The sequence below is a fragment of the Mustela erminea genome, chromosome 2 (assembly GCF_009829155.1).
Source record: "Mustela erminea isolate mMusErm1 chromosome 2, mMusErm1.Pri, whole genome shotgun sequence".
NCBI lineage: Eukaryota > Metazoa > Chordata > Mammalia > Carnivora > Mustelidae > Mustela > Mustela erminea.
This window is the reverse complement of record NC_045615.1, coordinates 38,149,657-38,163,878: the sequence shown is the minus strand read 5'-3', so window position 1 is coordinate 38,163,878 and position 14,222 is coordinate 38,149,657. Positions and strand designations below refer to the sequence as shown.

The 14,222-nt window shown below is 36.7% G+C and overlaps 1 protein-coding gene across 8 annotated transcripts in view; it reads left to right on the top strand.

The window, feature by feature from the left end:
* The window catches only part of TMEM144 (transmembrane protein 144), an 84,619-nt gene that overhangs the window by 26,818 nt on the left and 43,579 nt on the right, over positions 1–14,222 (top strand). For all 8 annotated transcript variants that reach the window (XR_004283185.1, XR_004283183.1, XR_004283182.1 and 5 more), the window contains 5 exons: positions 3,209–3,290; positions 5,179–5,255; positions 7,323–7,441; positions 9,817–9,936; positions 11,201–11,298. Coding sequence is in view for 4 of the 8 variants with exons in the window: in XM_032332682.1 (XP_032188573.1) it covers positions 3,209–3,290; positions 5,179–5,255; positions 7,323–7,441; positions 9,817–9,936; positions 11,201–11,298 (496 nt within the window). In the remaining 4 variants the exon portion in view is untranslated. The remainder of the gene's footprint in view (positions 1–3,208; positions 3,291–5,178; positions 5,256–7,322; positions 7,442–9,816; positions 9,937–11,200; positions 11,299–14,222) is intronic.

The window sequence follows — 14,222 nt, the reverse complement described above, 5'->3', positions numbered from 1 at the left end:
ATCTACTTTACCTAGTTTCATTTTTTTCTATTGCCAGTGTAACTTTCTTGTATCTTGTATCAATCATCACTCTTCTAATTAAGAACCTTGGAAGACTCCCATTGGATTCAGAATAAATCTGTCTCCTTAGTCTGGTATGTCCTCCACCATCACAGATTCAACCCTTCCTAGATTAGCCTTCTCCCTGTATTATCAATTCATTGACCCAGATTATTTATCACACCATACCCCAGACACTTACCCCAGTCCAAAGACACTTTCCTCAGCTTCCTTGGCCTCCTATAAATATCAGTTGAGAATTCTTGGGTTGTTTTCTTGTGTTATTTTCTTTATTTCCCTTCTTCCTAATTAGAGTGAGTTGCTCCTAAACTTCCATTGCATCTTGAACTCTTATTATACAAGGGTCTGTTTTGTATTATTCTTACAGTTCCTTTATCCTTGAACTGTGAGATCCTTTGAAGGACGAAGTCTGTTATTTTCTTAAAATACCATCTCTCCCACCATCACCATTAGACTTTGCCACACAGTGCTTGAAATTAAAAGATGCTCGATATAGGCTTGTTAAATTGTCAGGGTAAACACATACAAACAAGTTCTATTAATAGTAAGATGTATAGAGGTATGAATCTAGGGAAACGGGAAAGATCAAAAACGTAGAGAAGCACTCCTATGTATAGCATTGATTTTTTTTTTAATTTTCCATGCTTTTGACAATATTCACAGACTTTATCATATATCTTTGTATCTTAGACACTGTACCAAGTTCTGTAAGTTTGTAGCCCAAAAGGCCTTGTGATCTATTTGGTTTTATGTTCGTATACATAAGATAAATTTCATTACCTTGTCCTAACTTAGTGCCCTGCACCCCCTCTTGACCTAACTGATCTGAGTTACCTATTTGTGACAAACACTAGTCACATGAGCTCAAAACCACTTGGTCCTGATTTTTTTTTTCTCATGCTCAAAACCCCCCTCCCATCCAATATTCTCTTTACTTCCTAACATATTTTAAGATTTTACCATGTTCCCAAAAGTACGCTAAGAATTTTGCATGCATTGTTATTTAATTCTCATCACATTTCAGTAAAATTGGCCCATCCCCATTTCTTTAGATGGAAAAAGTTGAGACTTAGAGAGCCTAAGTGATTTGGGGGAGGTCATACAGTTGTTTGAAGAAACACTCAAAGACTTTCTCCTTGGTACCGTTCAAGTATTTCTAATATGCCATCTTATACTGTCATTAGGAAAACATACTTGTCTATACAAAGTTGAGGGTTTTCATGATAATTTTGAGAAGAATGCAATTAAGATGACTAATAATAGCTTTGCAAATTAGCAGTTATGTAAGTACACATTTAACTAAGATACACACATTTAATTAGGTTTCATGCATTCATTTTTATTGAGTGTTAAGCTCTTTGAGGATCTTCAAGGAGATCTTATCTTCCATTGAATTAGAAAATCTGTAGAGAAAAAAGTTCACAAGGACTTGTGGTAAATGGTCTGGATTATGTGATGACTATTCTCAGTATTGTGGGAATTCAGAGAAGGGGAAGAGTCAGTGAGGACCAACCCGGGAACAGGGAGGATTCTTGTCACATTCAGCCTTCAGTTCTTCTTTAGTGTGGATAAGAAGAGGAGAGTGGGTTCTGTGTTCAGCTAAGAAAGAGAAACAAGCAAGAGCAGGTGGTTGTGGAAGATGGGAGTGGAGAGGTTGGAACAGGGACAGGTCAGAGACGGAAGTCGCTGTGGAGAATTATGTGGAGTAGGTTATGGGGAACATAATGCAGAGAGTAATAAAACTCAAAAAGGACAGTTACATTTGCTAGAGAAGGGAATATGGAACCATTCAACTTTTGAAAGCAAGTAAGAGGCTGAACTAAGGAAGCTAAGAAATTTTAAATTCATATTTAAAAAATCACACATTATCAGCACTTGTCTGCACTTTGATACCTACACTATTTCAGCCTCCTCTGTACTTTGAAAACTCCTCTTACATCTTTAACTTTTGAACCATGCAAACATATATATTTTTAAGATTTTATTTATTTATTTGACAGACAAGGTTCACAAGTAGGCAGAGAAAGAGGAGGAAGCAGGCTCACTACTAAGCAGAGAGCCCGATGCGGGGCACTGGGATCATGACCTGAGCTGAAGGCAGAGGCTTTAACCCACTGAGTCACCCAGGTGCCCCCATGTAAGCATATTTTTAAAAAGCAATGTCAAAAGTTTACCAGAGTTGTTAATTTCCTTAAGTTAATTTAATATTTTAACACATTTTAGCCTATTTGCGTGGTTCAAAAGTCAATAATGGTAAGCAAAGCATTTGTTACAAAGATACTGGACATGAATAGAAAATGCAGTATGCAAGAATGTCAAAGAGGGGGGAGCCTGGGTGGCTCAGTGGGTTAAAGCCTCTACCTTAGGCTCAGGTCATGATCCCAGGGTCCTGGGATCGAGCCCCGCATCGGGTTCTCTGCTCAGCAGGGAGCCTGCTTCCCCCTCTCTCTCTGCCTGCCTCTCTGCCTACTTGTGATCTCTATCAAATAAATAAATAAAATCTTTAAAAAAAAAAAAAAGAATGTCAAAGGGGAAAAGTCATTAGGCTTATGCATGTGTTTTCATCTCTTAAAATATACTCTGGAGATCTTTCCATATCAGAGCACAGAGGGTGTCCTCATTTCTTTTTTTATATCCATGAAGCATTCTGTTGTGTGACCATGAAGACTGCCTCATCTGAGTGTGGGTGTAGTGACCACAGCACCTCTTCTTTGGGGGCTGTGCAGTTCTCTGCTCACACCTGTAGTACCTGTCTGCTGAAGTTTGTCCATCAAGGATGTTGTTAAACGTCTAGGGTTTTGTCAGTATAACAGGTGGTTTTCACTTGTATTTTTTTTTTAACCATGTGATTCCAGAGTTAAGCAAGAATAAAAGATGCAGCTATAGACTGAAACAAGAAAATCAAGAAAAAGATCTGATTTGAGGGCAAATTTCATGAGTTAGGTTTCTAACTTGTTGTAGTTAAGGACACAGGAGACTTCAAAGAGAATGGCATCCTAGAGAAACGGCAGGACCCCTGGAGAAGCAGCGTGGCAGTAATCGTCCGAGCATTAGAACTGGATTTAAGCTGTGTTTTCTCATAAAATGCAGGCAGCTTGCTATGAACCAGGGATATAATAAACATCACTAAAATTTATTTTCTTTACAGTGCTTTCATATTTTTGTTCATCAAAAGTGAAATACCAAATAACATGTGTTCTGTGGACACCACACCATTAATGACAGATCATGTGAGTACAGTGTGAGAAACAGTATGATTTGAAACATAAAATTTAGATAAAAGGAAGATTTGAAATAGATGAGAAGATTTTTTTTTTTCTTTCAAGGCCATTGACACTATGTTTGTGTATTTATTATAGTTAGGTCTATGTGGCAACCAATCAAGATTGCCACAGGAAAGCTTCTCAGAAAATTCAGAGGTCTATTTATATCTGTTAATGGTAGATCTCAACCAAAAGGTATATATACAAGCCCGTATTTTGGAATGGCTTAAGGATTTCTGCAGTGGGAGGATCCTGAGTACAAAAGAGTAATACGAAAGTTACTGAAGAAAGAGGGAGGAGAGAGGTCTTAAAGTAGGCCAGGGGAGAGCAGTGAGGAATAGCTCAGAGGCAACCAGTGAAAGGAAAAATCAAGTTGTATGAAAGGAGGGGTAGTACTTGATTTTCTTCCTTTCTCTTTTTCATCACATCCCGTTCCACTCAAAGGTAATGACAAGAAATATGTAAGAAGATGTTGTTTGACCCTGAAGAACCTGAATTAGTCTGGGATAGCAAATCTATATTAAACAGGAACAACCTATAAGAGATCTGACAAAGCACAAGGGCCAGTGGCTACATATACAAAAGTGATTGCAGAGCAAACCCCCATGGCCATGAGCCAGACTCCAGTCCTTCCTGTTTCAAGTCTCTCTTCTGTCTGCTGTGGGTCCAGTGCTATCCGACTGCCCTCGGAAAAACCAGAGCCCTACACCCCCACAGCCACACCGTCTCCCGGGAAGGTGCCGGCTCTACTCCTTACTTCAAAATTAACATTTTCTTCTCCCTTCCTTCTTCCCCTCTCAAAACCCTTATCGAATAACAAGACTGAAATGTGAAGTTAACACTAAAGTTAACTAATAATTAGCTTCAGGATAAAAGGAAAGAGATTTATTAACCTATAGACATCTCTAATCTGGAAAATGTTGCGGAGAGAGAACGGAGGAATTGAGACAGAGTGAAGGTGTCCAATATTCCTTACCTCCCCTGGGGATTCAGATACTTCCTGACCAACCACTCCTCACACCTAGGGAGAGAAAAAGAAAGATGCAACTCTGTAAAAGATGCATAATAGGTTAACTGCCTTAGTTTTTCTAGGCACGGTGGAAAGGTATAAGCAAACCAAGTGTAAAGATACATAAACGGCATGATTGGGTAATATGCAGCCATACATTATGAGCTCCTCATCATTGAAAGAAAGCATTGTTGCCAAACTTGCGTGAACACATGACAAGTAATTCAAATCCAATATCTTAGCTCTTACAAAGGCATCAGGAGTATCACATTAAAGTAATTTCAGCTAAAATGCAAAAATGATTACATTTGACATTAGAACTATTATAAATTGGCCTATAATTTTTCTTGACTTAGAATATTAACCTAAAAATGAATCTTAACCTCATCAAGAAACATGGCTGGAAATGTTTTATTAACTAATTCAGTTAAAGAAAACTGAATTTAAAAAGTACCTGTCAATTTTTTAGTATTCCATAGAGGAGTATGAGTTTTCCTTGGTTCTAATTTTTTTTTTTTTTAGATTATTAAACCTTGCAGATGAAATACAAACATTGTTAACTTATGTTACTTTTGATAGGTGTATCAAAATGGCCATAGGTTAAACTGAAAAAATGTAAACAGAGAAGTTGCCAACTGCCCAGCCTTTTCTGAATGAAAGAGTAACAGAATCACAAACGTTCCAGTCTGAAGATGGGCCCAGGATCAGAATGCATAGTGTCATGTGCTCCTATTTTAAAGTCTGTTTGAGAAAGAAAGATTAAAAACATTGAAAATGTTCTTGACACCAGGGTGATTATCAGTTGAATGCTGTTTTTGTTTTGGTTTGTGCCACTATTTTCCATAGGTGATCAACAGCACTCAAGATTCCTGCCCTGACTATTCCTGGGTGGATAAACTTTCTACAGCACAACAGCGCACAGTGTAAGAAGAGGTTCTGTTACCCTCTTTCTTATTTGGGTAAAGTAAGGATTCCCGGAGTGAAGTGGTAGTCCTCTAAGTTCAAGAAGCAAATGGTAACATAGGTTTTGACCCTCATAGTTCCATGGTGGACAGACTTTCTTGTTTCCTGCTGAATTTTTAGGTAGGGAGGTCTGTGATCTCAGTGTTTTGAGAAATTCCTAAGCCACTGCAGTATCTCTAGCCAATAAGTAGCTGACAAAACCAATCTCCTTTTGCAGCACTTTTGTGCCTAAAGTAAAAGAGGTAATACAGGCCACAGCATATATTAATCAACAGGCTCTCAGCAATTATAGTCAAATTAGGCAATACACTTCTCTAATACTGCTTGGCCTCCACTGGAAATCCCTATACTCATATTGGATGATTTTATAATCTCAAGATATTCATTTTCAAATATAGTAATAGAGTATTTTGGGTCCATAACAGTTATACCCCTCACTGTCATAAAGACTGAGTTTGGCTCACCAGGAGACCCTGTATTTTAGAGTTTCTTGTGGTATGTTTTTGGATTAGCAGAGAAATATGGAAATATGTAAGTGGTACCTTGCATTTTACAATCGATAACTGTTTTGAACTTTATGTGGAGACACACATAAACGCTTCAAGAATATAAAGCATTTCCTCTGTTAGTATCCACACTAACCTCACAGTGGGGAAGAGGCTGTGCCTGGTACCTAAGAAATGCTCAATATTTGAATCAATTGAGTGAAAGAATGAGCTCACAAACAAGCTTCAGAAGATAAATACATTGCTGGTTTTGCTTAGAGTAAAACAGCTCTCAAAAAAAGGCAACAACAAAAACAAGAACATTTTTTCATAAAGTGTCTCCCTTTTAAGGGAATATTTGTTAAGAAAAACATTTTTGATTGTCTCATGATTAGCCAGACCTGGTGTGTTAGTCTGGTCTGTGTCTGGGACACCCCTTTCAGGACGATGGAGTCTAGGCTTCCCCATGACACAGGGATTTCCAGTGTGGATGGAACTGATTGTCAGGTTGGCCCTGTGAGTTCCTATTGAAATAGACTTTAAGAATTTGTTTTTACAGAGTGCCTGGATGGCTTAATCATTAAGCGTCTGCCTTCAGCTTGGGTTCTGATCTCTGGGTCCTGGGATTAAGACCCCTTTGGGGCTCCCTGCTCTGCAGGAAGCCTGCTTCTCCCACTCCCGCTCCTCAAGCTTGTATTCCCTCTCTCGCTGTCTCTCTCTCTCTGTCAAATAAATAAATAAAATCTTTAAAAAAAAAAAAAGAATTTTTTTAAGCTTGAAAAGGAATGTTTTTGTTTGTTTGTTTTTGCCGAAAACTCTTGCCTGTTTCATGCCATTGCCCTTTGTATTAAGTTAAAGGGACTGTTCCAAAATATTAATCATCTCTCCCCAAAATTATTGGGAAACTTGCCTCATGCAAATGTAGCACAAGTCTCAGGAGTCCACATGGTTCCATTGCTTAAGATGAAATATTTTCTTTTTACGATAGGAAATGTTTTACCCAAAATAAACAAATTATTTGATTAAATCAGTGCCTCCTGACCATACCCTCGTCAATGAAGGCATGGGCAAGTCCAGGGATATCAACAGTTCTTGAATGAGCATGCATTGAGTATTTTGTCTATCCTAGCCCTGTACTAGATATTGAGTGTTCAAAAAAGAAGTGTAAAGCATACAGTCAGTCCACAAATAGTTCATATTTAGAGAGCCAAGTTCATTATGCAGACAGTATAATGATAGCAATGGTTACGTCTACGTAAAAACCATTTATAATGATAACCCATTATAATTTCTGTAAATCGTATACTTCTAAAACTAGGAAGTGGAGGACAGAAACTGCGCTTTCAGTCCTGGTGCTACTCTGACCCTAGAGGATACTGCATTGACTTTTTGACAGACATAGAGCTTGAAATAGATGTCTGATTTCTGCATAACTGCCTGTGATTTACACTTAGAAGCATGCTTTAGCTATGATTCCATTTGTGTGTTTGTCAGAAATATTGCTGTGGGCCAAGATTAACAGTGATGTGCTTGTTTTTTAAGGGGCTGCACTCTTGCAGTGATATCTGGAATACTCTATGGGTCTACATTTGTGCCCATCATTTATATCAAGGACCACAGCAAAAGAAATGACAGTATATACGCAGGGGCAAGCCAGTATGGTAAGAGTAAAACATTATTTTCCTTTATAAATGAACTCAATACCTGTTTTTCTATTTAAGCATATAAAAAGAATGTGATCATAGTAAATCCTGGTACATAGATTCGACTTACTTTTTCATTGTAAGTGTAGATTAGAAAACCACCGAAGACTAAAAGTAATAAAGGACTGTTTGAGTCTTTTCATATGATCGTCAAAATACAAATATAATCAACGTTATTCTAGTCAGGGTTTATATAGGCTACTTAGATCTTAACACACAGTTCCTGGATTTACAGTAAGATTTGGAGATTATTTTCCAGTTAGGTAATCTCTGAGAAAATATGTATTCTTCTGCTCTTTTAAAAAAAGCTAAAGTGCAGTACATACCACTTTAAAATCAAGTAAAGGCCAAAGTATAACCTGCCTAAAGGTCAAAGTATAGCCTAGTCAGAGGATATTGTTTTTAAAGCCCAACATAATGCCCCCAGATTATCTCAGTTTCTAGGGATAGATTGAGTCTGTCAGGTATAAACAACACCACGTGCAATAGCCCTTGTACAGACTCATCAGGAGATGAAAGGAGGTCTACTTCAGGGGTCCTATCATTTTGTTGAAACATGGCTTCCACCCATGAACTCATAAAGGAATGAGATCATAGGTAATAAAGTTCTAAATTGGATGGAACAGAAAATTAATGTGATCTACATTCAGATAAGGGAGAAATTTGGAAGGCAAAAGTCATGAGGGAGAGACTGACGACAAAACTGGGATTTAAAAGACTTTAATTGAGTGGCTAGACTGTGTAGACACCATTGTTTCTTCGTTCTTTTTTATATTCAGTCCAAATAACATTCAAATCTTTTATGAACTTGTCTTTTTTTTAAGGTATTCTACAAATACTTTTTGGGTTTTTAGTATTTTCATCTGTAAAGGATAAGAACCAATAAAAATAGAATAACATAAGATAAATTAAAAGAGAAGGAAAAACAAGAATGAAAAAAGTAAAACTGAATCAGGAATGAGTCTAAAAACTGTAACATATTTTTACACTTGCTAGAAATGAGCCGTAAATTTGGCTCTAAGATTTCTTATAGACACAAGGGAAATCAAATCTGTCCCACAATTCAGTGAACACAAGATAAAAAGAACTAATCATCCAGGAGTACAGTTGTTCTTGGTCCTGGGCCATAATAAATAATTTCAACAATCTCTTTACATAAATAGTACAATCAATCCTTAGGGGTCTTTCTTACGACAACTTTAATGCCATCTAATAGGAACACACTTTATTCCACTTTATTAAAACATAATTCTAGGGAGGTGCAATTTTTTATTTCATTTATTTAACAAACACATAAGTATTATATGCACTGTGCTAGCACTCTTCTAAGCACATTACAATAATAACTCAGTTGACCCTCATAACAACCTTATTAGTTAGATACCATTATTATTCTTGTTTTACAGTTGAGAAAATTTAGACTGTGAGAGATTAGGTAATTTGCCCAGTTCTCAAAATTAGCAAGTAGTGGATTGCAGATCCCACTTATGTGGTATGTGCTTTTATTAACGATGTTATGCTGTCCCTTGTGGTAGTTCATACACATGTTGTTCTTATATGATCCAGAAGTAGGGTTTAAGATTTTAGAAGAACAGACACACTGGTTGACCTTCAAGCTTTTCTCCTTAAACATGACCCCTCACCTTTGCCAGAATTTCCTTTGAGAGAAACATTGAGTCTAGTATGACCTTCCCAGCCAAGAACCTATCATAGACACATCTGTATGACGAAAGGACAGTCTGCTCAAACAGTCGGTGCAGTTGGGGTTTCTCAGATATGATACCACCATCATGTGTCATTAACTCCCCCATGTAATCAGGCCTATAGTAAACAACTAAATAAAACCCTCTTTGAGAGAACTTCCTGAATATCCTCTCACATAGTTGTCGTCTGCAACAGAGATGCTCGTCTCCAGATTGGTCACCATACAAAATTAGCACTCTCCCGTATTTTTCACACCACCCCCACTTTGTCTACTTGGAGATTTGCTACATTGGCATTAGTAAAATTAAGTCTGCAATCTATTTTTAAAAAGAAGATGGTTTTCACATAATATTTATAGTTTCTTATTTATCTTTCCAAGATAACCATAAAAATCAACCTTCTAGATCTGATTATAGTAACTAATTTACTACTTAATATTTCTAAGTTTTAGATATGTTAATTAATATTCTTTATAAACAGCATATAGAAACCTAAAATCATAAAATATAATTAATAGTTCCTTTACTTTTGAGGTTAATTTTGGTGAGTTTGTTTTATTTTTGGAACCCTAAATATATTTGAAATGAATAAAAGAATATATTTGAGAGTCTTATGGTCTGTATTTTCAGATTTAGACTACGTTTTTGCACACTTCAGTGGCATCTTTTTTACAAGCACAGTCTACTTTCTGGCCTACTGTATAGCCATGAAAAATAACCTGAAGCTATATCCTGAAGCAGTCTTGCCAGGTAAGAATATTTACCACAAAAAAAAAAATCTTCTTACGCTGTGAAAGTATTCTCTACTCACTTAGCTTGAATAATCATCTCCTGGAAACCAAGCCACCCTATGTGACTTTGTCTGTGTATATATGTTAATTCCCTAGTTGCTCTGGCCCAACTCACCAGTAAATGGGAAAGATTTAAAAACCATGAAACTTGATATGAAATGCCAGTTATTATAGAACCTGAAACTTGAAAAATGAATCTAAGGTGATTTCCTATACCAAAATACCTTGTGTATTGACAATCAGACTCTATTATTTCTTCTTCATTATCTAAGGATGGTTATTAAAAGTCGGAGTCAATAGAACTTTGTAGTCACTTAGGTAAACAAACATTTTCTCTGAAAAGGAAGGAGAAATCCGTTTTAGAGTTTGAAAAGGGTATATGATAAATGCACATGCTTTGGACTTAATACATTTGGCACTGGTGGTAAAATATATATATATAGTTTCTTATTTTTTAGAAGTTTGCCATAAAGCAATATGGAATATAAGTCCACAAGGAAAAAATTTTAAGAACAAAATAAAGCATATGTCAGAGATTCATTTTGAATACCTGATTTGTTTAGGTCAAAGTATGCCCGTGGACCATTATAAAAAATGATAGAGTATTTATTGAACACCTAGATAAGTATCCTGAAAATTTTATCTGCTATTTCCATTCAAATTCTAGGAGCTTCCCCCCACCCCTTAAATGGTGTTCTCAGAGCATGCCCAGATCCAGTATCTTCCCTAGGTCCCTCTCCACTACGAAATCTTTATCTCAACTACAACTTTGGGTATTTTATTTAATGTCAATAAACTGAAAAGGTTGATAATTATACCCACAGCCATCAAGAAGAAAAAAAAAAAAATGACTTGGTTTCCAAATGGATCCTAAAACCATGTTGGCCAAATATGTCAATAAGAATGCTTTGATAGGGGGTGCCTGGGTGGCTCAGTGGGTTAAGCCTCTGCCTTCAGTTCAGGTCATGATCTGAAGGTCCTGCAATGGAGCCCCACATCGGGCTCTCTGCTTAGTGGGGAGCCTGCTTACCCCCTCTCTCTGCCTGCCTCTCTGCCTACTTGTGATCTCTCTCTCTCTCTCTGTGTCAAATAAATAAATCTTTTTAAAAAAAGAAAAAGAATGAGTTGATAGGAGAACTTTAATATTCCCACTGTATCTAGAGTGTGGACTTTTCAGGAGAGGAACATGGCTTATAAGTGTGCGCTGTTTGCGTGTGTTTCAGGATTCCTGTCAGGAGTTCTTTGGGCAATAGCCACCTGCTGTTGGTTCATAGCTAACCATGCTCTCAGTGCTGTGGTCAGTTTTCCGATAATCACTGCTGTAAGTAGCTGAATGTTTTCCAAATTGTTTTTCAAATATAAATCTGATTTCTCTGAAGCATTCTTAGTGAATCACTGGGGACTATCATGGAGTTCGATTTTTTAGGAGTACAGTTTGTATGACAGATTCATGTAGATTCACCAACACCCTCTCATCTCACGTCCCTAATTGCTCAGGAAACATCACTAACCTCATTTTAGCAGGTTTGTTCGTCCTTGATATCCTTGCAGTTTTTATCTGGTCATTTTACTTACTGTCATTTTGGATACATTGTAATTTTCTGTCTATAACAATGCTTATCTCTATGTAATATTTACAAATTAAAAATGCTTTTGTGTATATTCTGAATCTCCTGACAACCTTGTGAGACAGAAAGGACTTCAGACTCCTCATATGATCCTTTGGTATTTTTAAAGGCTTTCAGAAAGTCCTAAAGCAAACTATTGTCTCTGGATGAGTCATGTGATTAAACATTAAGTTTTGCTTTGTGTTTACAACAGGGAGTAAATACAATGGGGTAGTAATTCTTTTTAACTGGTAACATTATTTCTTCAGAAGATATTATTTATTTTCTAGCACTAAATTCTTAATAGGATGTACCATATGGGGCCTTTTACAAGGGACACTGACTAACAATAAATACTATTTCTTAAAAAAAAAAAAAAAGAACTTGTAATGGACAATATTTGGTTTTTCTGTCACTGTTTCTTGTATTAAATTATGGTAAAGACTTAGGATAAAACATTAATGCCTAATTCCGTGGAAATAAATCGCTGAGGTAGGTGAAGTATAGGCAGAGAGTTGATGGGAGTAATCACCGTGGCTCTTGGAGACTTGCCTGTCAGATTAACTATTCTCCAGCCACCCAGTTCTCCAGCCAGTTCTTGTGAGAACTGGATTTTTTTTTTTTGACATCAACTTTTTTTAGTGGAAAATTTTAAACATACCCATCATCTAGCTTCAACAGTGATAAATATGGTCAATTTTATTTTATCAAAAGAGCACATTTTTTGTTATTCTAGCAGCGCTGTTCTTCCCAGGTACATCTATTTCCACTGTTACATACCCATTGGTAGCTAGATTGTGAATTTCTTGAAGGTAGCATCTAGAGTTTATTACCAGTAACATTTAATTAAAAAGGAGAGAGAAAGGAAGGAAGGAAGGGCAGGAAAGGGAGGGAGGGAGGAAGGAGAGGAGGAAATGGAATAGGAGGGAAATGGGAGGGGAGGAGGGAAGAGGTGGGGAGGGAAAAGAAAGAAAAAAAACAGAAGAAACGATGTAGCAGCAACAAGGGCTTGATACCTCCGCTCCAACTCTTCACTGATAAATCTAAAAGGTGACTCAGTTTATCCAGAAGTTCAGCTTCTCAAGGTAGCTCAAGTTCACCTTGTTTTCAAAGGTTCATTTGCAAATATGTAATTTATATTCAGTTTACGAAAGGAAAATATGCAATCATAATTGCCAAAACAGCTATCTCTTATCTAAGATGTCCTTCCTCTTTGGCTCTTTTGCCTGAATCAAAGAGTATGTACACACTTTGAACTATGCTTGTTTTACTTTTAGCAAAGCGTCACTTTCTATAACCACATTACTCCTCACAATAACTTTTAGACCATGTCTAAAGTAATATTTAGGAAATGATCAGCCAAAAAGCCTCAAAGGTCAGTGATACCTTTTGGCATTGTCTTCTATCATGTTCTCTGAAGAGAAATAAATTTCCAGATTAGAGAGGATAAAATTCTTGAGCGATTGGCCTGATACCATTAGTATTATATTTCCTTTTCTATTGTTTCCTTCCATCCTGTCCAAAGTCAGTATGGAATTGCCTAAGGACACAGATGCTTCTTGTTTGGTTTGGATTTTGAGGCTTAACATCTTACGTCATTGATAAAAGACAGTTCCTTTGACCTATTTCTCTGGCACTTTTGATGTTGAATTTTCCAGACACTGATAAACAGAGAGTAATGTATTTTTATTGCTTCACTCACATCCCTGGAGTGGAGTCAAACTTTGTTGACCCAGTCATGTAGACAGTTGGAGTAGTGGAGGGCAAAAAATCTGTTGGAATTGTTTATAAGAAACCCTTCCAGAGTTTGTGCAGGGCTTGAAAAGGAATCATAAAAATGCTGATACAATATATTTTTTCTCCACAAAGACCATGATTAATCCAAATACCAATTTTTTTTCCTTCTCAGCTAAGAAAAGTTAATAAACTTGAATAGCTTCAAGTTTCAAACTGCAGAATCATTCTTTCTTTCCACCTCATTTCTTCTCATTTACCTTTCCTAGATTATTTCATTCCTGTCTGAATAAACCTTTTGTTTATTTTTCCTTACATGGCTTTTCTATCATCCTATAATACTGTCCTTAGCATCCATTGGAGTTTAATGTCAGATATATTTCACCACCGTGCAATAGTACCAGTTTAAGAATTTTTTTAAGAGTACAGTATTTGACAGGTCCAAAATAACATACTTCAGTTATGAGATTCAGTTTCTTCAGTTATGAGATTGCTATATGGCAAATAAAGTTATAAATTATTCCCACACTTTGGGGGCACCTAGGTGGCTCAGTCGGTTAAATGTCTGCCTTTAGTTCAGGTCATGATCCCAGGGTCCTGGGATCAAGTCCCACTCCAGGTTCCCTGTTTGGTAGGGAGTCTGCTTCTCCCTCTCCAACTCTCCCCTGCTCATGCTCTCTCTCTCTCCCTATCTCTCTCTCTCAAATAAATAAAATCTTTAAGATAAATTATTCCTACACTTTGTCCTATTAATCCCATTTCTAGTGTCCTAAGCTCACTAGAAAAAAAATAAATCATTTGCTTATTAAAATTTACTATAAATAGATCACATTTATTTGTGTAAATCACATAATATGACATCATCAATGTAATAAATACGAAAACTATAAAGAAACAAGAAAAA